We start from the raw sequence: 23,131 nt of genomic DNA, 5'->3' as shown, positions 1-23,131 counted from the left end.
GCCGGATAACGTTTCCAATTTGCATGAACATCTCTATCGTCTCCCTGGATATATATTTTTAGAACAATCTACACTTTGAAAATACCAATCTCACATTTTACTCTCACGCAAAGAATGAACAAAAGTTTCGATTCCATCTATTACAACTCCATCGAACCCATGCTTATGACACAAATTGGCAATTTTNTGAGCCGTCTTCTGCACCAAAGTCTCCTTTTTAACAAAATAATCAGCTGTCTCGTCTCCGAATTTTGTGAAAAAGAAACGCGGGACTATCTTTATATCCGGATTGGATTTTCGGAGGGTTCGAATGAAATCTCGATTTATATCGTTCTCCCCACGAATCACAACATTTTCCACCCGCTCCAGTCCAAAGGCAGGTCCGGAGTTTTTTTTCCTCGGAAATTTTCTTCTCCGGAATTTGCGGGGTCACTGGATTTTTACCACTAAAAAGCAAGCGCGCTCCACCGCACATGCCAAATAATTTTTTTTTGCAAGTTTCTCCGTTTTCTCTTTATCGTCGCATCATCTTCAGTCGTTTGCCAAGTCATTTTTTTGTTTTTCCATAGAATACTTCGACCTATTTTTCACAAAATACAAACATGTGACCTAATTATCGATTTTTCAGAAAATGGATGGGATAAGTTTTCTGCTAGTACTCTCCACTGCGATGTTCCTTGGCAGTTATATAGCCGGTTCGATACCACTCATGTTCAGTTTATCAGAAGTAAGGTTTTGGTATTTTCTTTCCAACTAAAAATTTATTCGTTTCGCTTTTCAGGGCCGGATACGATTAGTGAGTATATTCGGCGCTGGTTTGCTCGTTGGAACTGCACTTTCTGTCATAATCCCGGAAGGCGTCGAAGCATTATATGGAGCTCAATGTGGTAAGTTTTACGCTTTTCAAATTCGAAAAAAGCTGATTAGTTCAGCTGCCGGTGGTCATCAGCATCATCACGAACACCCAAATCGAGTTGTCTCAAACGTCGGAGCGATTGTAAATCCAGCTGAGGCGAAGCAGATTCTCGAAAATGCAAAAGACAAAGAAGATAATCTCCCGCGAATAATTCCGAAAGATGCAGTATTGAATGAGGCGTAAGTTTTTTGTGCTAAAGAAATGACCGAAAAATATTTTCGAGGGATTCTAATTTGTCAATAGTTTCAGTATCGGAAGAGTTGTTCGCTCGCCAACCGAGGAAACCGCTGAAAATCGAACGAAACGAGATGTGATAATAGAAAATCATTCGATAAATGAGGAAAATGAAAAAGACAACCAAGAAGAGCATTCGCATGGTCATGGAAATGTACATTCCCAAATTGGATACTCGTTAGTACTTGGTTTCGTGTTGATGTTGCTCGTCGATCAAATCGGGAGTGCGACAGTAGCAAGAAGTGAGTAAAAACACTTTGTGAAGAAAAAAAGTTTATTAATTTCGCCTATAAAAAGAAGTTTCCAGATGACCGATCTGGACGGAGTCGAATCGGAATTTCAGCAACTATTGGATTAGTTGTTCATGCAGCCGGTTAGTTTTTCTCTGTACTTCATTTTTCTTGTAAAAAGAATACATAATCTTTCTACCTAACTAAAATCATCGTTCCAGCTGATGGTGTCGCTCTTGGAAGTGCATCAGTAATCAACAAATCCGACGTCCAACTCATCGTTTTTGTCGCCATCATGCTTCACAAAGCACCAGCCGCGTTTGGCCTCGTCTCATTTCTTCTCATGGAATCAATTGATCGGCGAGCGATACGCAAACATCTCGTTGTGTTTTCAGCTGCTGCTCCCGCTGCCGCACTCATAACATTTGTTATTATTATGCAGGTGAAAATTCAGAGAATAAACAATTTACACTAATAAAAGTTATTCCAGATGGGCGAGTCAATGCGATCAGAATCGTCGACAGGTGTGCTGATGCTCTTCTCAGCTGGCACGTTCCTCTACGTGGCTACAGTGCACGTGCTTCCAGAATTGGTGAGTTTGGGTGGGGTGAGAGCGAAGAATAGGGTTAAACTCGAGTTTAGTTATTTATTTGTATTCGGGCAAAAATTACAAAAGGAATTTAGCAATCCGATTATCGGGTGTTCTTCCGGAAATAGCAGAAATGTCAAAGACTTTTGAACATTTGGTAAAAATTAAAAAAAAGGAATTTCAGGCAAACAACAAGCAAACAGAATACTCGCTCGTTGTTGATGCGACGTCACCATCTTCAATAGGTCATTCTCACTCGGCGGGACCCAGCTACACCGTCAAAGAACTACTATTGATAATTAGTGGAGCTATTGTTCCAGCAATATTAGCATCTGGACATTCTCATTAAAAAAGAAAGTAACAAAATCAGTTCTAGTGTATTTACATAATTGTGTGTGTATGTGAGCTTTATATTGAATTCTAACATCATCAAGATTTCCCAGTTTTTATCCTCGTTCTTTTCTCTCCCATAGTGATTTGATTTCTATCCTTTCTAGCTGTTTTTCTTGTCTGTTTTCTCGATTTTCCCCGTCCTTTCCACTTCTGTTTTCTCTGCTTATGGGTACTGCACTTTTTTTCATTTTCCTGTACATATAATTTTTCGGCATATTCAAGCATTTTATTGTTACTGAACACTTTTAAATACAAAAAAAACAAGTCTCAGGACAAATATTCATTCACACAATTGAAGAAAAATGCAGTTCTATCACTTCTTCTTGTCCGGCACTTCATTCTCATCCGAATTCGTCAACGTCTTCTTATGTTCATCTTTCGCATTGGCATCATGCGCTGGAATTGGTGTCAAAGAAGCTCCAGCTGGAGTCGTGGAATTGGGCGTCACCAATTTGTTCGGGGTCTCTCCCCCGGCACCCTTTCCAGAAGTTTCTTGTGTTTCTGTCTGCGTCTTTTTCAACTGTGGATCACAATTGTTGTCCGGTTCGGAATCCGTTTTTTGGACAGGCTGAAGTTTTGAATTTTGCATACATATATTCTCTCAACAGATGAAAAGAGTTCTAAACTTACTATAACAGCTTCCGCAGCAGGGGCGTCTGGATTCAGAGGTCCTTTTTTCACTTTGGCCTTGTTTCTTTTCGATTCGGTTGTTGTTGAATCCTTTGTTTTTGTTTTGGAATTGACTTTTGTTAGCCTGTTTCCAGATTCCTGCTTTCTAAAATTTCAGGAAATTTAGATATACCCAAACATTGACCTACTTCTCATCCGACTTTTGCTGTTGAGCTAGATTGTTGCCCTCTTGTTTCTCTTCTTTTTTCTTCTTTTCCTCATCCAACGATCCCTCTTGAACCGGTAACACATATCCTTCTCTGGATCCAGTGTACGCATTGTTATCGGGTTCCTCCTTAATATTTGGAACGGCATTCGAAGCTGAACCATCATTAATCGGTGCATGGGTCTCATGACAAAGTGATGCTTGAGAACAACTGAATTCGAAAGATAATGTGAAAATCTTATGCCAAAAACGAACCTCATAATAGCTGCAACCCACAATCCTGCATCATTTCCACTGGTTTTAAATACCAATTCCATCCGTCTATCGGTGACCAATTTCATCGTAATCACACCATTATTGTCTCTTTTCGCCTCGCACGTCTTCAGACTATTCAATGGAAACGTCCTTCCTATCAGCGGTTTCCTGAAAATATGGGGTCTTCTTTATCATCAGTTGGTGCACAGTTGAGGTGTACATCATAAATATTATCCAGGAACATTTATGATGTGCACTTTTCCACTCAACCCTGCACCAATTCCTTTCAAGAAGTACGTGTATATGTGGAGCTTCGGTTCTTCGTCGGTTCGAATCAAAACCGCTGTTCTCTTTTCCCAAGACTTCCGTCCAGTTTTCACTTCCACGTAACGACATCCAGAGTTTGGTGTTGAGCAAAGAATGTGCTAGAGTTTAAATTTTTAGAATTTTGAGAATTTCGGGTTAAAACTGACCTGCTCAGGCAGAGGAATACTTTTAGGCTTGCTCGTGCACATCTAGCGTAATATTTACCAGTATATCAAAAATCGATTCACAGATTAGATTATGAAAAGATTAGAAATGATTTTTTGGAGCCAGTGGAGTGTTTAGATAGGAATTCAAGTTTATCACGATATGTGTTTTTGAAATTCTTTTTATTGAACATTGTATGAGATTACAGACCTTTAAAGATTACAGTATTAATAAGTCAACAAGCTTTGATCAGTGGCGGGAGGCGGTGAAGAAGAAATCTATAATTTTCAGCTTCCTCATTATTATTTTTTTCGATTGTGGGTTTTCCCAGGAAGTAGGTAGTTTCATCAGATATCAGTGTTTCGTATTCCTAATCCCCAGTAATTTTATTTTTGAAAATTGAGATCACCAAACAAACAAAAAAGTATTTATAAATTCAAAAAGTGAACATCGGTGATATGAGCAAAGGTACCATTAGAGTGTTTTTTCAGTCAAGATAATTGAAAGATCATGTTTTTGGAAAGTAAGAAAAAATAAATGAGCTAGGATCTTGCGACCTTTGCAATTCCAATTGTTCCACATGCCAGTGGTTTCTCTCCAAAGTGTGTCCGCAAACTCCATTCTGCTGTGGAGAATCTAAAAATTGAAAATTTGAAAATAATTTCAGACTTTTAAACTTACGAATAGATAACCAACGCTCTTCCAACTACATCCGCTACTGGCCAATCTACGATTCTATCGAATTTTCCGGTTTCTGTGATATCTCCTAATGAAGGGCTCAATGATTTAGAGAATGGAGCACCGACTCTGGAACATCCTTCGGACGAGTCACCAAATTGATGGAGGACAACTGCATGACGTCCAAGAGGAAGTGAGTACACTTCTCCGTGGATTCTCAAAGCTGTTGTTGTCAGTTGTGCAAATGTGAACCGTCCGATATGTTGGCCTTCTCGGGTCATTAGGATGGCTACAGCTATCTGTATGAACCGGTTGATATTTAGGTTAGATGCTTCTCTTAAATATAATATACACTCACCACATCATCGATCCATGGGTCTTGTGGAGTGATCTCTCTAATCGTTGCGAATCTCATTGGCTCATCCATACTCGCTGCCACTGGAGATATTCTCATTCGATTAGTCGTCGTGGAGCCCAACGAGCTTGAACAACTTTCTCTTGGAACACATGGAGCTGTTACGTCATTCCTGGCTCTCACGAATCCTGGAGCACAGTGACATCCTGCACTACACGTCCCGGAGCACACAGGAATAGACGGTTGACCACAATATTCTGGGCACAAAGTTCCACATGATGACCAGACAGCATGATTATCTGGGCAGACACATCGTTGAGGATTCACTCCAAGAGACACGATCATCGGACGACAACATCTTTGTTCGACAGGACAATCCATATCAGTTCCACATCCTCGACCACCAACATCAAATGTGGTGGCAGGACATTCGGATTGTGACACTGTTGGTTTTAAAGCCAAAAGGTCGGAGTCAGAGGAAAATGGGTGGCCTCGAGGTTCAGCGATTACAGTAGTTGCTGGTGGTTCTGGAATATATATATATATATATTTTGTCTGAAATCCCGACTCATTCTTAGAATAGTACCTTCCGTAGTTGTCGTCGCCGTGGTCGACGTAGTTGTGGTGGATGGCTCCGTAGTGGTCTCCTCTTCTGCTGGACACTCTTCTATTCTGACACATTTCGATGTATGCCACGTGGCAGAGTTCTCAAACACCAATCCGTTCTTACAGAAGCATCCAGTTTGACATGGTGCACAGTTCTTTGGATGTCGATTGTCACATCCCATAGGACAAGAACTTCCACACGTCATGAATTCTTTTGTGGGATCTTCACATCCACGATCACATTCTGCAGGAAGAACACATCGAGAAGTGGGATCATTAGGATGAAGAAGCACATATGGCTGCCGACAGACACATCCTGCAAAGCATTGTCCGGAGCCACATCTACCCAATGGGTTCGGACATGATCTTGAGCAATGTAGAGCTCCACACTGACTCCATTCTTTTCTGGGGTCTGGACAAGATTGACTTGCAGGAAGATTGGCAGTTGATGGTGGAATATTCTTCCTAGGGCACAACTGTGGAAGAATACACGTGGAATTGGGATCATTGGAATCAGCAAGGACATATGGTAGTCTACAGAAGCATCCGGGCTCGCAAGAAAGAGCACAATCAAGAGAGGCAGCTTGTGAGAGAGGACGGTCACAGGATGCAGGACACTTGCTCCCACAGCTCTGATAGTTTTTGAGTGGATGTTCACAGTGTTGCTCCGGAATGAGAGTTGGAAGTTTTTGAACAGGAGTCGTATGTGGTAAGCTCCTAGGAGTTGTAGCGACTGTTGGAAGAGTTTGTGGCAGTCTAGGAGTCGTTGGGTATTGAATGTTCGAATTTCCAAACGTTCCTATCATTTGAGGATTTCTTTGAACAAACTGTTCAACGATTTCTGGAGCTGGTGTCGGGAGTTCTGGACATTCAGAAGGAAGAATACATCTCGAGTGGAGCGGATCTTCAGTGTTCTCCAAAATGAATGGAATCTTGCAAAAGCATCCAGTGACACATCTCTCATTACATCTTGGCTGATTTCTCGTGGCACAACTAATCGGACAAGCACTTCCGCACGTTTGATATTGTCTTCGCTCGTCTGCACAACGGATTGTTAGATCGTATGCTTGACAAAGAGCTCGTGGAACACATGCTGACCTTGGTGAGCTATCACGTCTGATGTAACCTGGAAAAAGCAATTATTAGGATAGTTTTACATTTCAACTACTTACCTGGAAGACAAATGCAACCTGGATGACATCCTGGAGCTGGGCACGCTGGGGTTGATGGGTCTTGACACGAAGGCTGACAAGAGGAGTAACACGCAGAGTACTGCTCATTAGCACCGCAAACCATGGAGATTGCAGGATTTACTGAAACTCAAAAGATTATGTTCTGACTTGGTAAACTACGAACTTTCGTTAGAAACTGGCTCATTCATAATTTTAGTTAGCGATGGTAAGCAAGCGTGATAGTTAGGGTTAGTGATAGAACCAGGACAACATTTAGTCCCTGCCTCGCATTCAGAATCACATAAGCAACGAGTTAAAGTGGTTATGGATGTGTTTAGAGGAAGGGGACATTCTCCGGGTGAGACACTCTTGCAAGTCTGAAAAAATGTTTTTTTTTCAATTTGGAAACTCGACGAACCTCTCTCGTTGCTTTTGCTCTCTCAAAAGAGCAGCAGCTTTTAAAGCAAGATTCTCCTGCTTCCTTCGTACGGTTTCACATCCCTTCTCATCTTTACTTTCTTTTCCAGTTAGCCTTCTTCCATATCTGGTTACACACCAGCATACATCAGTTCCAGCGAGACATTGTCTGAAATTTTTTTAGTGAGAAAGGCAAATGATTAAGGTTAAATCAGGAATCAAACCCGGGACCTCCAAAACCCAATCAAATATTACGTACCTTCTTCTCCACGCTAATCCGCTCTCTTCACAGAGTGGAATTGCTTGTCCAACGATTTCCAAGGACCGTAATTCGTCAAGAAGTGCCCTCCTCCTCATTGCACATGCTACAAAAATTGCTTTTTGTTATCAACCATTCAATTGTGTGCGTCATATTGCGTAATTAGTTTTCTTCTCGAGTTTCCATGATTCGCATACAAATTACATGTGAAGAGCTGAGATGCGTGTATGTACTGGATCAAGTGGGTTTATTTCATATTTGGAGCAAGAGCTATGGACACTAATCTCTATTATAAACGTAAGTCCGCACATTAGTTCTAAAGTCGGTATTGTCTATTCAGAAAAACCATCAAAATCCCAGGCCCAACAACGAAGACAAATGGAAAACTTTGAATTTTCCCAGTTGGCAAAAGAACTTCCGTTGGCCAGGGCAATATCAGGTCAGCATATTGATAAAACTACTATGGTTCGATTGGCAACGGCCTACATCAAATTGTACAATATTTTCGGACAATCAAGAAGAGCATACACTAACGCGGATTACTACTATGGAAGTGATTCCAATTGGACTAATAATCATTTGGATGTAAGGAATGCATCGAAATGGGATCTATTCATTATCTTTTCAGTTGTTAGATGGCTTCTTTGTGATTTTGGATCGGCGTGGAGATGTTTTGTATATCAGTGAGACTATCAGTATCTATCTCGGCTTGTCGCAAGTTGAGATGACAGGAAACCCAATGGTCGATTATATTCATGAGCAGGATGTCAATTGTTTCAATTCGGTTTGTATCAATAGTCTTTCTCGTATATACTCTTTTGTTCTAGGCTCTCAATTACTGTGATCGTTACTGGCCTCAAATGTGCAACGTCCGTGTGAAATCAAGTCTCACAAAACGGGCTAACAAAGACGCCGTGCGAGCATCTCCTGGATACAAAGTACTCCGTTTAGAAATCACGATGGGACCTAATCCTAATACCCGAATGATTGCTTGCTATCCCATGCCTACCCCTGTCTTATCTACCGTCACCATATCTTGCAACTCCTTCGTTATCATTACCTCAATTGACTTACGTATCACTTATGCTGATGAAAAAGCTCATCAGCTTCTTCGAAATACTTACTATCCAGACTCAAACATCAAGGGACTTTCCTTCTATACTCTGATTGATGTTTCCGATTCAGATGTCATTTCCAAAATGCATTTTGATATTTTCAATCTAGGAGCTTATAAGACCCCCTACTACCGAATGATTCTGAACCAAACTAGTCAAACTTTTTATGTTGAGTCGAATATTTTTCGTCATACTTCGATTTCTTCGAAACAATTTAACGACTCGATCACATTTGTTTCTTCTATTCTATGATGACCTCCAACATTCTGTTTTTTTTCAATTTCCTCTTTTTTTAATGTCTTTTTTTATGTATTTCGAAACAAACATTGAAACTTTTTTCAAATAAAGCAAACTCACTTTTACAACATTTTCCTTCAATACAGAGTTCTTCCTCATGCGTACAGTCTTCATCTCTCGAGCATCTTCTGGACCATCTGGAGTCATCGGGACAAGGTTCCTCAGCCGGTGGATCCGATTTTGTTTTGTTAGAGGTTTTAGGTTTAGGGCTAGTGGCTGAGATCGTGCATGGTTAGATTTTTTTAGCAATGGATTAGATGACATTTTTTAAATTCAAAACTTACGTTCTCTTTGGAGAGAAAATGTTGGTAGGGTATTAGGACAACAGAATCCATTGTCGCAGATCTCGCCAATAAAACAATCATCTTGCATTCGACATCTATAGTAGGAATATCTATTATCTGCACAATGTCGACATGATCCTTCTGCTTCACATAGTCCTGAAAGAGTGAGCTTGCGTCAAAAACAAAGCGTCAAAAGAGAAAACCTACTCAATTGAGCATCTACACCAATTCCAGTTGAACCAAAAAAAGTTAAAATCAGTAAAATATTCCGCATCTCCTTGACGAAGTCACAGATGGCGTCGTTCGTCGTCGTTCTTCGAAAATCTCACTTTCTTTTATTTGACCTACAAATAAAAGCGTTTCGTGTGCTCGGGAAAAGGTATCGAGGAAGAGGGGGTGCAATTATGAAAAGACAGGGGGTCCCTTTCTTCTGATTGCCTCCCCGATCCTATTGTGGCAGATGAGGGAAAAAGGGAAGACGGGTGGTAGAGGTGCGGCGGCAATAAATCAGAGGTTGTTCGACAAATTAGCGTTCGTTTCTGGACAGGGGACAGGTGGGTAGGTAGGGTTGTGGTAAGTGGATTTTGACAGACGGTTGGTTTTAGTGGTTATTGTGGCTCATGAAATTGAACCGAAATGATGATTAAATGGAGACGATGACAGGAAGTGAAGCAGGATAGGGAAGTGGGAATTTGAGAGAAAAGAAGGAGAACAAACATTTCAGATGAGGATAACATATTACAGTATCAACCAAATTTTAAGATAATTAATTAATGAAAAATGAAATTTAAAAACTTGGTTCAATTATTATTCTGGGACAAAAAGGACCAATGGAAGATAAATGATCTATTTCTGTACGTTTCCAGTCAGTTTTTTACTGGCAAAATTTTTAATTTTCCGACTTTTTTTGGGGAAAAATAACCGAAAAATTGCCGAAAAGCAGTGAAAAACGAGAAAATAAATCCTGATTTTAAAAATAATTTTAGGTTACTGTGATTGCCGTTGTTAGATCTTCAGCTACTTTCACCGACGTTTCTCTTCCGCCGCGCCGATTTTTTGTACCAGTATAACAGTTTTCGATGGAATTTTTTCGGAAAAATAATGGAATTTTAAGACACTATGTGAACACAATTTTTCACAATCAACAACATCTGATCTCGAAACTTTAAAAACACACACCATGTGTGTGTTTTTAAAGTTTCGTTTTCAAAACATTTTGTTGTCAATCACTTCCCTCTATTGCCTTTTCGTCCACCCCTATTTCCCGCCCATCAACAGTCCCGACCTTGTCCATCGGACAACCTGTGTCTCATTTTCCCCCACCTCCATTCAGTTGGGAAGACCGTGTCTCTAAGCTTCATAATCCGACCTTGAGGGGGTCAACCAGAAAGGCACCTATTACCGCTTCCGCCTCGACAGCAATGCTACTAATACTGCCAACATTTGGAAAAGTTGATGATGATGATGACGGTGCCATGAAGATGGACAGACTAGGTTTTTGTTCCATTTTGAAAAAAAAATCAAAATTGCTGGTCTTAAAGGTCAACAAAAAAATAAAAGTGTTCTCCGATGTTCTGCAATTATCCAAGAAAAAAGTCAGATAAAATCTATTCATTCGATCATTCAGTATAAAAACCCGTTATCATAAAAACATTCTGAAAGAGAAACTGGAAAACTTTACAAAAACATAAAATCATGATATTTGAGATCTGTGTGTTTGTTTAGCCATCAATTGGATATCACAAACCATTTTGAAGAAGCCAGTTAGTGGAGAACTAGTCGAGGCACAATCGAAATCTCGGATGGAATTTGATGGAGTTTCTGTGGATACTGTAAAACTAGCAGTAGTACCAGCAGCCGGGGATGATGTGACATAGGTGTCCCCTCCTCCGACAGTTGATATTCGAATCGGTGGTTGTACGGTTCCTTCGGTTTCTGGATATGAATCTGGACTTATTGTGTATTCAGGTGGAGTTGTTGTTTCAGAGGATGACGTCGTGGGTTCAGACGTTATTGGCTCAAGGGTTCCATCTGACGAAACAGTGTAGACCGATTCTGTAGTCGTGGAAGCAAGCGGGGTGGATGGTGTTGTCGGATCAGTGGGAAGAATTCGAGTTACTTCTGAAGTTGATGCAGAGCTTCCAATGGTCGAAATCCACGTAACTTCAGTAGACGTCGTGAGAATTGGAAGTGTTACATCAGGAGATGTCATCGTCGTTCCATCTGGATAATCTGTGGTGCTGCTATCCGTGGAGGTTGTGATAGGTTCAAGGGTGAAGTCTGGTGTTGGGAATGCCGAAGTTTCAAGAAGTGGGTCTACGGTAGATGTGGATTCAGAGGGCTCGATCGTAGAAGTCATCTGGTCAGAAGGGGTCGGGAAATCAGTTGGTATCATCTCTGTAGGGGGAGTTATAGACTGCAATGTGGATTCAGATGTAATATATTCTGGTGATGTTGCTTCGGACTCTAATGTTGTCATTAAAGGTGTCGTTAATTTTTCCCCAGATGTAGTACTTTCCGATGTAGTAGATGGTTCCGTCGGTGTTATAGTTTCCAAAGTAGAGTCAACAAAAGTAATAGTTGTACCAGTAGAAGTTGAATCGTCGCCGCCAGATGTGCTGGGGTGTTTTGTCGTAGTGTCATCTACTCCATTTGTGGATGACCACGTAGAAGATTCGGTAAAAGATGTTGTGCCTTTCGAAGTAGCATACGAAGAAGAATACCAAGAAGATGAATCGGTGGTTGTTGCATAACTTTCTGATGTATGATAATCCGATGATGTGGATCCTCCTGATGTACTCCACGATTCAGTAGTTTGCCAATTCGAAGTTGTTCCATCAGTTTCAGAAACAGTCGAAGAACTTGGAGATTCTGTGATGGGCGATGGAGTAAAGTCGATAAGTGTCGTGGAGAATGTTGTCATAAGAGACGTTGGTTCTGAAGATTATTATTTTAGATTTCGTTCCATTTGTTACAGCTCTTACGTGTTGTTGTGAAGACAAACGTCCTTGGTGTCAAGATGGTGGGAGCAGGAATATAATCTCCAAAATGAAGAATTGGTGTCAGGTTTACTGTACTGAACAGAACACAATCTCTTCTTTGACCTCCATTATTTATCGCCACTGGTACTCTGGTAACTCTCCCTTGGGGGTCTCTCGCCTCTAGAACCACACAATATTCCAGTTCATTGCTTAGTGGTTCATCAGAATCGTAGAATATTCTCCCGGTTTCTGAATCTACTGAAAATCGTTTGCTGTTATCTGGAGCGTATAAGAAATAGGTCAGATCTTCTGAGGAGTCGGCTTCAATTTGGCCGATTTTTGTGTTAGGTTCCAGGTGATTTTGTGGAATTTCTATTCGGTATTGAAGTTGTTCAAATGAGGGATTCTCGTCTTCTACAGACGCATTCGGGTCAGAAAATTGAAGCTCATAGAACATCTGTTGAGATGGCGATAAGGATCCAGGGTCAATCCAGTTGAGCATTTGATTTCCCTAAAAAATGATATTTCAATTTCATTCACCAGTTTTTTTTCAAACATTTTCCTCTGACATCCATTGCACAGCTTGTAGCTCCCTTGGTCTAGTTCCTCCTCTATCTACGATCGAGACCAGCTTGTACATTTCATGAACCTCTGGAACTGGCATTCGGGCCCATAGTGCCCCACCGAAACTTGTTGACTCTCTGAAAAAACTTCCTGGTAAGGATACTCAAAACAAAACTCACGGATTTCTAAACGCCGCCACAAAACTTTTCATGCTCGGAGACGAAGAATTCACTTTTTGGATCTGAAAAAAATACTTCTGGCTAAGTGTTACAGTGAAATCCTACCGATAGAAATTCTAACTTGATGACGTTAACCATTTGAGCTGCTGATGGACGGAAATAAAATAATGGAACTGATTGGTTGGGTGTAGCTAAAAGCATCCCGAAGTCAGATATTCCTGCAGCACGGATCGCATAAGTTTCTGTGGTTTCCAAGGGTAACAGCTTCTGATTTTCCAAACAAGTCAAATTCATAGATGAAATCGGAACAATGGTATTATCACTATCTTTCATCAAGATTCTGATCAACTGAGTAGATCCACTCGGAATGTTTGAGAATTTAGGAGTGAGAGTCTTGAATGTAAGCTTTCCATTCACAAATACAGAATCTAATCTTGGTGTGACGGATCCCGAATGTTTCAGTTCATTCATCTTGATTTCTACTTCTTTCAGTGGTGTGTAGCCGTGATTAATGATCGCACTGATTACAGAAAAATCAGTTCCTTCTTTGGGCGATAAGCTATCCTTGATGATGTTGATAGCTCGAATGGTCTTCTTGGGAATCACTGAAACTTCAGATGCGAATAGTTTCTGTTGGGTCAGACGGCCCATTGAAGAGAATGAAAAAATGATGATTGGCTGGAATATAATTGATTAACATCTAAATGGGAAATAGTGCCCTTACCTGATACTTTGCGACTGTTGTTAGTCGTCGTGGCGCAGATATAAATCGAGTCCAGTGAATCTCAAAAGATGATCCAGCTTCGAAAGATCCAAGACCAGTTAGACTTCCGATTCCTGCAGACCAGGATGGGCCAATGTTGAAATTTACAGCAGCAGTTTTTGATTCAGACTTGACAAAGGATAATGTGACTCCGACGTTTGTAAGGGTGATGTTCTGAAATAAGAGTTCTCTTTTTTTTATTCGAGTGTAAATCTTACTGCTTTATTTTTTATAAATACTTGAATCCTCATCTGACCATCTTCTTCCACTTCCGTTTTATCAATGAATACTGTACTTGTCGCACACTCCTTTTGTTCGGTCTCTCCTGTTTCCAACATCCTTTCCATGTATCCATGCAACATTGCAAACGGATCTTGAGCCACGTTTTGTCTGGAGATAGACTTGATTCGATCCGCAGCTGATACCAAAAGTTTTGCATCTTGGTGAGTGATACCTACTCTTTCCTGTGGAATCTTTCCAGAGTTCCAGCTCTTCACAGTCAGATTCCATAATTGAACGAGACTAAATGCTTCTGCTCCAATGATTCTTCTCTCGGCTTCTGATATAAACTGTCCTTCATCTGAGGAATCAGCAATGGCTCCCAAAAATCGATCGACTGCATCTCTATCCAATGGTTCGATCACTTCTCTTGGGAATATTTTTTGCATTCTATCCACAAATTCAATAAAAATAGAAGATATTCTAATTGTCTGAACATCCAATGCATTGAGAACCGGAAGAACTTTTCCAAAGTCAGTATTCGAATTTAACTCGTGGATAATACCAAATGGAGAGTCGTTTTGCATCTGGACTACATCCCTCTTGTGTCTCCTGGCTCCAATAGGACAATCGCTTTCGATAGAAGCAACGCATTCCAAAGAATTTCGGAGCTCCGCGAAGTCCACAGAAACTTCTCTACACTCGAAAACCATTGCGAGGAATGAAGCGAGTACTTCTAGGGATACTGTATCATCCGCGATTTTGGCCCATGATCCACCGCATGCTGTTGCTGAATGATATCTTTCTCTGCATCGTGTTCTAGCTCCATCTCCACAATTGCACATAACAAGTGTTGAAGTAGCAGGAATAACTGCAGTGTTATCAGAATCACAGATTTGATTAGAATCGACTCTGAGTCGAATGAGAACGCTTGATGAACTGTGCATTGGAACTTGAGATTGACTGGATTCTGGGAGGAAAACAAATGGAACTTGGATATTTTTCACATCACAGGTTTTGGTCACTTGATTTGTCTCCCACGAGAAACTGATCCAGAAACTTTCATTGATGGACACAGATCTTTTAGATGGGGTCACCATGATTCCGGAAATTCCACCGTTCCATAGTCCAATGGTTCCTCCTAAACTTCCACGTGGTGTTACTAATATTTTCTGTCCGTTTGTTGTAACAACAGATGGTTGGAAATTAAATACCGGAAGTTGATTATCTGATGTTGCCACAGAAGTGATTGTCACGTCACATGAAGCTGGATCAGTGAAGTGAGAACAATGGATAGTAGGGAGATTTCTTGAACGAGAAGACACCAATGGGACACAGAAACTTGTATTCAAAGGGGACAACTCGATAATCGTTTCGACAGGTTCATGAAGTTCACTTCTCACCAACAAGCTGTATGTGCCTGGCTGTAGGGAAAAATCAGCCCATTGAACATTCAATCGAACATTTGTCTTGGTAACATCAATTCCTCTCTGTGGATTCTGAATCGCAATTGTTGCTGCTTCAGTTGATGCCAAAGGCCCTTCTTGCCCATCCCATTCATCTCGAACACAAATTTTGAAAGTGTAGTATTGGGATTTGTTAGAAGCTGCATAGAAATATGGAATCGTAGACATCAGGTTAGGTCCATCTTTCACTTGAATTGTTCCATTCCCAATCGATTCTCCGACTTTTGAAAATGTCATACGGAGAAATTTATCTTCTGGAATCACCACTGGGTTTTCGTCGAAGCTACCTTCAGAAATCACAACATTTGGACTGAATTCGAGTTCGGGAGGCCAATGAACTTTCACCTGCAAGTCATAGATTTTTTTTTCAAAATTATAATTCCTCAAAAATTTACCTCATAAAGATTTTCATTCCCGTATACACTGAGCACTTCAGGGGTTGTTGTCAAAATACCATTCTTCTGAATGGGAGGAGCTCTAACGATTTCCAGTGGTGAGTCTTCGCACTTCACTGTTGCTAGAACTTCCCCGTCCCAAAATCTTCCAAAATCCACAATTGTCTGGGATCCTTGACGCTCGATTTTTTGGTTTTCCAACTTTGGTTGAATTACTTTCACTTCACAGTTCTCTGGCCCAGTGATGTTCAGGCTAAGTGTAGAGTTTGAAGACTCTCCTGTCAAATGGAGATTCATATCAGGAATTATGAACCTGACAGGATGAATTGGATCAGATGGCACATTTGGATGAGCAATTGTGACTTCGTAAATTCCAGGCAACATTGGAATGTAATCAAAAGTCACATCTCCATTGACATCCGACTCTGCTAGGATTTCATCTACCGTGTCGTCTCTCCTCACTCGAATTACTACTGGTTTCTTTCGCATTGATGCTGCTGCAGGCCCAATCAGTTTTCCTCGGAGTCTTGCCACTCCTTCGTCAACAGTCACATTTTGAACTTCTACTGCATATTCTGGTTGCACAGTGATATTCCAGGCAATCTCAGTCTGTCCAGCGGGTGAAAAAGCTGTAACTTTAACTTCATATGGGTATGGAGAACCAATTGGTTCCGGCCAGGCCACTATTCCTTTTGAAGCAATGAAATTTAAATTTGGAATAGTTGAATTCACTCGCAGAACCGAAGAAGCCATCGTTGGGAGCATCAGAACATACGGGACACCTTCATACGCCGTGTTGGCTCTTTGATGCTCCAGAAATCGTTTGTCAATGCTCGGCAAAACTTCGATAACATCACAGAATATTCCAGTTTTTCCTTGTGGACAAATACAAAGCGGACCAATACAAGATCCTTGGCAAAGCGAAATTTCACATCCATCGTATAGAGTGAAATGGATCTGGAAAATTTAAGTTTATTGTTGAAAAATTGAAAAGTTGAATCTTACTGGTTTTGCTTCTGAATTTCCAATCACTTTGAAAGATTCAGGCTGTGAAACGCTGAAAACATGTCGACCCAGAGTCAGATTGGACGGAATCGGGCAACGAATAAGGGATGATGAAACTCTACGGCCAGTGACATTTGTTCTTCCGAAAGTGCACACATAGGAATTATTTGAAGTTCTGCAAAATCTATTTTTAAAACTCAAATGATCTATGGAAACATACATAGAAAACCCATCTCCAAAAACGTTGACCACTGCGTTCAGATCTTCGAGCTCAGCAGTGGATGGTTGAATATACTGTATCTTACTCGTGTCATCACATTTACCAGATGCACACACATCACAAGCTCCGCCCATCCATCCTCTCGAACAGGAACATGTTTTCGTTAGGTGCTCACAGACACCATGGTTGCAATCAAAATCACAAGCTTCGCAAGAGTCTCCAACACATTTCGAGCAATCCGATCCACCGTAATCTTCGAAACAAGAGCAGAATCCAGGTCGAATACATACCCCATTCAGAGAACAGTTTGCACAGTATGGAATCTGGCATCTAGAACCTTGCCATCCAGATTCACAGAGACATAGTCCATTTGATCCACAGTGGCCATGTACACAGTTTGAATCTTGACATGAAGTAATATCGCAAGTCTCTCCAATCCATCCCTGGTTGCATTCACATTTGTTTGGAGCTGAACATTTTCCATGTCCGGTACAATTTGTGACACATTTTGGGGTGGAACAATCGGATCCAGACCAGCCCTCATTGCACATACAAATGTTTAGCAAATTGCATAATCCATTTCCACTACAGTTACAGAAGAGAGGAATTGAGCAATCGAATCCAGTGTATCCATGTGGACAAATGCAGATTCCATCTCTACAGGTTCCACGTCTAGAGCAATATGCTAGATGAGCACATTTGATGTTCGCAGAGTCGGGCACAGTAACTGGAATTACTGTAGTGAGAGGATCAAGTTGGTTGTCTACAGATACGGTGGTGTATCCATAAGGAACAATAAGAACAGCTCCTTCTTTAGCATCAATCGTTTTTAGAACAGTTTCCTCGTCAAGGCCATTCCATTCATTAAATGTTGCATCGATAGGCTGGAATAAAAAGTTGGACAAACAGATAAACAGAGAGACTTACCGAGTCGTCCGAATACGCAATTTGATAATTGCTATTCTTGTTGTCAAAGTTGTTAGTCACAATCTTTACATTCTCTCCCGATATTTTAAGAACTGCTCCAGAATTAGAGTTATCGGTTAAAAAATTATCTGTGAAGTATGCATCGTGTACGTTTGTATCCAGAGTGACAGTATATATTCCACCGTTGTTGGTGAAGTTGTTCTTCACAAATTCCATAACTCCATTTTTTTTTTTCACATTGCTTTCAGATGTGACAACTAGCGTAGATCCGATTCCATCCGCATTGTTCTCATTGTAATTGTTTCTTTCCATCTGAAAAATAAGAAAATAAATGTTTGGAATTCTAACTCTAACTCTAACTCACTTGAAGATTTGCACAACTTCCCAACTGAATGTGTTGAACTATATCAGAATTCCTTTCAAATGAATTGTTATCCATTTTGATCAATTTCTCATTTCCATCATTACACTCCAAGGCAACTATTAAACTTGGAACATAATTATTTGAACAGTTCAAATTATGCAGCCCAACATTTTGAATCCACCCTCCAGATATCAGAATTCCGGCATGTCCTCTTTTTTGATTGGTTACACTAACATTTTCCAAAAGTACTGCGTGTAGTGGAGATGATGGGAATTCAGAAATATGAATTCCATAAGCTCCCATGTTATCAATGATAATATTCTGGAGTTCAATGTTTCCTGAAAATAAATTTATTTGAAATACAAACTGATTTTCCCTTACCTGTAGGTGTCATGAAATCGATTCCACTACCAACTCCATTCTGTATTTTAGTGTTCTTGATAAGTAGATCATCTCTTCTTTCGTCCACTCCGATTGCTGATTCACTAGCTTCTTCAATTATCAACCCTCCCAAATCCACAACATCATTAGAGTTTTGTGTTATCTCTATTCCATGTACTACTGGTCTAACAATCCGTCCATTTTCTATTTTCACTTTTTGAGAATCTATCCATATTCCAATTGATGCATCCTCGGAAACCACATTTTTCACATCTAGGACACCTTCTGGCTTTGCTACGATCCCTCGCCACGTGTTATCATTCTGACCACGAGTCACAATTGGCTTCTCTTCAGTCCCATTCATAATCAGTCGACCCGATACAGTAATCCCGACTCCAGGTGCAAAATCTAGAATTGTACCCGGTTCAATCACAACTGTTTCTCCAATGTTTATCACAACTTCTTCATTGATCAGATAGGGTTCCGAAGCCGCCTTGATGACTCCGTTAGAGGTTTTAAACGGATTTCCAGTGACACCAATTAATGGGAGAGGAGTGGAAGTAACAGGTTCATCCATTTGAACGGTTTGATATCCGTACCCAGTGCAAATCGGATTCTTGTTCCCAGAGAGCATTTTGTTGTCTGAGATATCTTCAGGTTTTGGGATTGCTGGAGAGTAATAAGTGATCTCGCACGTGGATCGTTTGTCTTGAAATCTGTTCTCAGTAATTGAAGCATTAGCTGAATTAGTGGTGATGATGGAGTTTGCAAGATTCTGATTGAATTCGTTGGCTGAAATCTGGATCTGAGTCGCCGAAGAATCGGTTTCCAATATTTTTATGACGTCGTGCATGGTGTTTTTGGTAAATTTGCAATTGGATATCGTCAGTTGGTTTCCGTTTCCAGTAACGTTTTTGAGGGACACCGCGGAGTCTCCACCGTCAAAATCAATGTAGTTGCTGCTCACAAATTCGCATTTATCCATAATCAAACTTGCATTCTTGAAGTCGTTGAATTGTATTATTTCTCCAGAGTTCCGAAGAAATCGGCAGTCTCGGAAGATTATCTAAAAGTATGAACTTTTCAGATATTTGTATTCTTGATCTTGCCAACTCACATTAGGACTCTGAAACTGCCCTGAAATCCGCACACCGCCCTTTTTGTTATCGTGAAAACGAGAATTCGCTATTCCAATTTTTGCGTCCGCCGTCGTAAACAATTCCACTGAGAACTCTGTCCGATGAGCTGACACATTTACACCATCCATCTGAAATTTGTTTTCCTTTCAGAAACCAAAGTACAATTTGTCAGTTTTCTTACTTCTAATCTCTTCTCGACTTCCACATGGATTCCATAGAACCCATTAGCATTCACAACAACATTTTCAAGAGTCACTTCAGAAGTTCCCACGTAGATGCCAGTTCCGTTGTTGGAATAAGCCGTGCTTCTGCGAATGTTGATTTGTTGATCTGTATTTATGAAAATACCGAGGCCACCGTTGGATGCTGCAGTCGCTCTGTCGATGGAAATAGATCCCTGAAGAATTGGTAAATCTGAATCGATAACAGCTGAGTTATCATATTTGCGCAGTATGGTAAACCAAAGTTTTGTAATTTTTCAATTTCAAGTTGAAACCAAAAAAACTGATAGATCGAACAAAATGTTTTTATCATATTTTCTCTAATAGAAGCCCACCCGAACCGTTAATTTCAAGCTGAATTATCTCCCTGTAAAAGAAATCAAAAACATTGTCAACAAATTGTCTTTTCCCATTTCTTCCATTCGACATGCATTTTTGAGTGGGTGTAAATTGCACATAAATCAACCAATAATCGCTTCATGATCATTTATTTTCAAAGACACGGACAAGTTATTTTGTGAGGTGAATGCAATTTTTTGCGGAGAGTCGTTTATAAGTTAAACAAGTTGATAAAAGAAAAGAGAATCAAGAAAACGGTATATATACAGTTCTCCGTGCTCGTGATTCATGTGCGTGTGTGGAGTGATTTGAATGGTGGATATGAGTATTGATGAGACATAATTTGGTGTGACATAAAGAACGGAATAGAATGGATACCCGGCGGTGCAACTACAGAGTCAGAGGTGCTGAGCAGCGGTGAGAGAGTTAGCAAAAAGAAGAGAAGCAGACGGACAAGATTCGATAATGAAACAATATGTTTCAGTTGTCTTTTATACCTTTCCCAGGTACTCGATTCCAGTTTTCTCATTGTTTACGGATACCACGGATTTTAGGTGTGTGGTTGTAGTCGGCTGAAAATTTGTAATATTAGATGGGTCAATCAAAAAGTTTAAAACTCACATCCATATCACTAATCTTTATTCCATAAGTATTTCCATCAGCAACAACGTGATCCATATCCGGCGATGCTCCTCCTTTAACGCTCACGGCCACATCGGCACCGGAAATGTTCACATGAGTCAATGAGGACGTTGACGCATTTCGAAACTCAATTCCACGCCAGCGTTCATTTTTATTTACTGCTTCCATGGTAACTGGTTGACTACTGGATCCCATCAAGTTCAACGATCCATAAATCACTAATCCAACATTCTTTTGGAATTTCAGCCTCGATCCTGGTGCAATATTCAGCTGGCTTCTATGAGGCACCACGGTGTCTTCTGTGATTACTTGATCTCCGGAGAGTGTTCTCACATTATTCGTTTCTTTCATTGTGATGTCCTCAATACTTCTTTTCACTCTTCGGCTTCTACTGGTCTCTGGATCGGGATTCAACCCCCTGGCTAGAGCTTTCGCTCCCGCCTCCACTTCTGCTTCCATTTCTTCTTCTATCCTTGAGTACGGATCAACTGCTCTCAAAATTGATCCAGTTTTTCCGTGTCTATGATTATGATTCCTTGTTGCTCGGTGACATTCGGAAGGTGGTGCCGGTGGGTAGGTGCATGATGTTACTTGAGCATCAATTACGGATAGCTCTTTTCGACTTGATATAAGAAGACGGAGAGCATGGATTGGCTGAAAACAATGATAATTTTAAATTCCTATTTCGAGTATCCACAAACCTCTTTCAACCTGAAATGATGTTTTGAATTCGTGTAATGTGCAACTTTCCAGTGTCCCTTTTGGCATTCCGAGTATAAAAGATCGCTGAAAGAAATATGATTTCTTGTCTGTTACCACTTCATTTTTTGTCTCTCTTTGTTTATTCCCTAATGTTTCCAGGAAACGTTTTTGGAAATATTTTGCGTCCTCTTCTCAAAAAGAACCCAACTGAGTTTTCCCCGCTCATTTCCACCAATTCCCAAGGCGAAAATTAATCGTGAAGGGTTAGTATGAAGTAGTGCACAACACACTAACACATCGAACGTAACAAATCGAGAGCGAGACCCCAAGAAGAAGAAGACTTTTACTTTCTACTAACCGACATATCAAATCAAGAGAGGGTCATTGGGGAATTAAAATTAGCCATGTTTCTCAGTTTGACCTGATTTATTTGAATTTGGCACATTTGCCCTCCATTTGGGACTTATATGTATTCGTACTTACATTTCTTCGGCACCAGTGAGTTCTTTCAAGCAGTGAATGTCTATTGAGTTGATACATGTTACATTGTGAAAGTGGATTTTTGTATAATGACCGTAATAGGTGTCCCGCCCATCGATGGCGATGTTTTGATGGCCTGTTTCCACACGAAGGAAAGTACCCAGAGAGTCTGAAATCAGAATGAATTGATTTCCAGTTTGAAAGCATTCTCAGTTGAATGCTAAAACCTCACTTCTGGTATACTGTAGCAGGAAGATGAATAGAACTGGCCACGAGACAATCATATTTCAGTTACAGTATTCCGTTTCCAGATTACATGCTATTTGTCGAATCTTCCAACTTTCTTTGGTTTCTGAAATTCTCCATGGTTGAAAGATACGAACAAATGCAAAAAAAGGTGACGATGGAGAACTTGGCGTACCCGAATGGAGCAAAAAAGAGGAGGGACAACAAAAAACTAAAGAAGAAATGGCGCAATTATCTGGCCTAGAAGTAGAAGGGGAAAACGAGTACACAGTGGTGAGTGGCGGAAGAGTAACAGATAAAAAACGATGGAGAAAAAGTTGTTGGCGCCGTATATACCCTCTTTTTGCTCTTTTTTGTCTTGCCGTTTTTTTCACTTTTCAACACAAGAGGTCAATTTGAAGACGTTTTCAGAAGACGCATTGTTGGCACCTGAGAAGAGCTTCAAAGTCTCTAAAAAAGTGAATGGAGCCATGAGAGAGTGCTGAAGACGAAGAGACTTAGAGACGAGTTGGAAAAAGTAAAACAGCTGGAAACGACACGTTGAGGAAAAGAAGCCTCACCCCAAAAAAATTTGTATTCAAATCACAATTTGGGAGAAGAAGGCGAAAACGGGGGCGAAAAAAAGAGTTTCGATGTGAGAAGAAGAAGGAAAAACAAGTTTTCTGGCGTGTCATGGACAAGAGTCGGGGCGAGAAAATGAGCAGAATTTTAGATTATGGCTCGACGAGCACGGTGTGACGATGAAGGAGAAGAAGGAGGGAATGAAAAGGGGCAAGAATGGATCGAGACACG

At 40.6% G+C, this 23,131-nt stretch overlaps 5 protein-coding genes across 5 annotated transcripts; 2 read left to right on the top strand and 3 right to left on the bottom strand.

The window, feature by feature from the left end:
* Positions 1 to 631: 631 nt before the first annotated feature.
* On the top strand, positions 632 to 2,318 carry CBG11502 (the record flags this gene model as incomplete). The annotated part of the gene is made up of 8 exons (XM_002635212.1): positions 632 to 727; positions 782 to 887; positions 933 to 1,095; positions 1,166 to 1,392; positions 1,458 to 1,523; positions 1,602 to 1,822; positions 1,871 to 1,972; positions 2,154 to 2,318. The coding sequence occupies 8 exons, from the start codon at positions 632 to 634 to the stop codon at positions 2,316 to 2,318; spliced, it is 1,146 nt and encodes a 381-aa protein (XP_002635258.1).
* A 357-nt stretch (positions 2,319 to 2,675) lies between these two features.
* On the bottom strand, positions 2,676 to 3,967 carry CBG11503 (the record flags this gene model as incomplete). Its single annotated transcript, XM_045236450.1, has 6 exons — positions 2,676 to 2,930; positions 2,993 to 3,137; positions 3,181 to 3,408; positions 3,453 to 3,620; positions 3,723 to 3,877; positions 3,926 to 3,967. 6 exons carry the CDS (start codon positions 3,965 to 3,967, stop codon positions 2,676 to 2,678), a joined length of 993 nt encoding a protein of 330 aa, XP_045094508.1.
* Positions 3,968 to 4,465: 498 nt separating this feature from the next.
* On the bottom strand, positions 4,466 to 10,288 carry CBG11504 (the record flags this gene model as incomplete). Its single annotated transcript, XM_045236449.1, has 12 exons — positions 4,466 to 4,559; positions 4,605 to 4,900; positions 4,960 to 5,483; positions 5,543 to 6,688; positions 6,735 to 6,875; positions 6,919 to 7,111; positions 7,149 to 7,320; positions 7,411 to 7,516; positions 8,879 to 9,038; positions 9,107 to 9,275; positions 9,455 to 9,474; positions 10,286 to 10,288. The coding sequence occupies 12 exons, from the start codon at positions 10,286 to 10,288 to the stop codon at positions 4,466 to 4,468; spliced, it is 3,024 nt and encodes a 1,007-aa protein (XP_045094507.1).
* CBG11505 lies at positions 7,630 to 8,777 on the top strand (the record flags this gene model as incomplete). Its single annotated transcript, XM_002635215.1, has 4 exons — positions 7,630 to 7,707; positions 7,771 to 7,995; positions 8,039 to 8,194; positions 8,238 to 8,777. 4 exons carry the CDS (start codon positions 7,630 to 7,632, stop codon positions 8,775 to 8,777), a joined length of 999 nt encoding a protein of 332 aa, XP_002635261.1.
* Positions 10,289 to 10,799: 511 nt separating the features above from the next.
* Positions 10,800 to 22,377, bottom strand: CBG11506 (the record flags this gene model as incomplete). The annotated part of the gene is given in 21 exon segments (XM_045236448.1): positions 10,800 to 12,043; positions 12,091 to 12,598; positions 12,644 to 12,788; positions 12,799 to 12,813; positions 12,831 to 12,892; positions 12,936 to 13,508; positions 13,555 to 13,767; positions 13,812 to 15,623; positions 15,674 to 16,630; positions 16,679 to 17,782; positions 17,802 to 18,137; positions 18,190 to 18,527; positions 18,571 to 19,636; positions 19,688 to 19,852; positions 19,891 to 20,106; positions 20,724 to 20,766; positions 20,780 to 20,841; positions 20,891 to 21,565; positions 21,613 to 21,697; positions 22,097 to 22,262; positions 22,326 to 22,377. The coding sequence occupies 21 exon segments, from the start codon at positions 22,375 to 22,377 to the stop codon at positions 10,800 to 10,802; spliced, it is 9,837 nt and encodes a 3,278-aa protein (XP_045094506.1).
* Positions 22,378 to 23,131: the final 754 nt, after the last annotated feature.

The sequence above is a fragment of the Caenorhabditis briggsae genome, assembly GCF_000004555.2.
Source record: "Caenorhabditis briggsae complete genome, chrV, whole genome shotgun sequence".
NCBI lineage: Eukaryota > Metazoa > Nematoda > Chromadorea > Rhabditida > Rhabditidae > Caenorhabditis > Caenorhabditis briggsae.
This window is presented reverse-complemented; position numbering and strand designations above follow the sequence as displayed.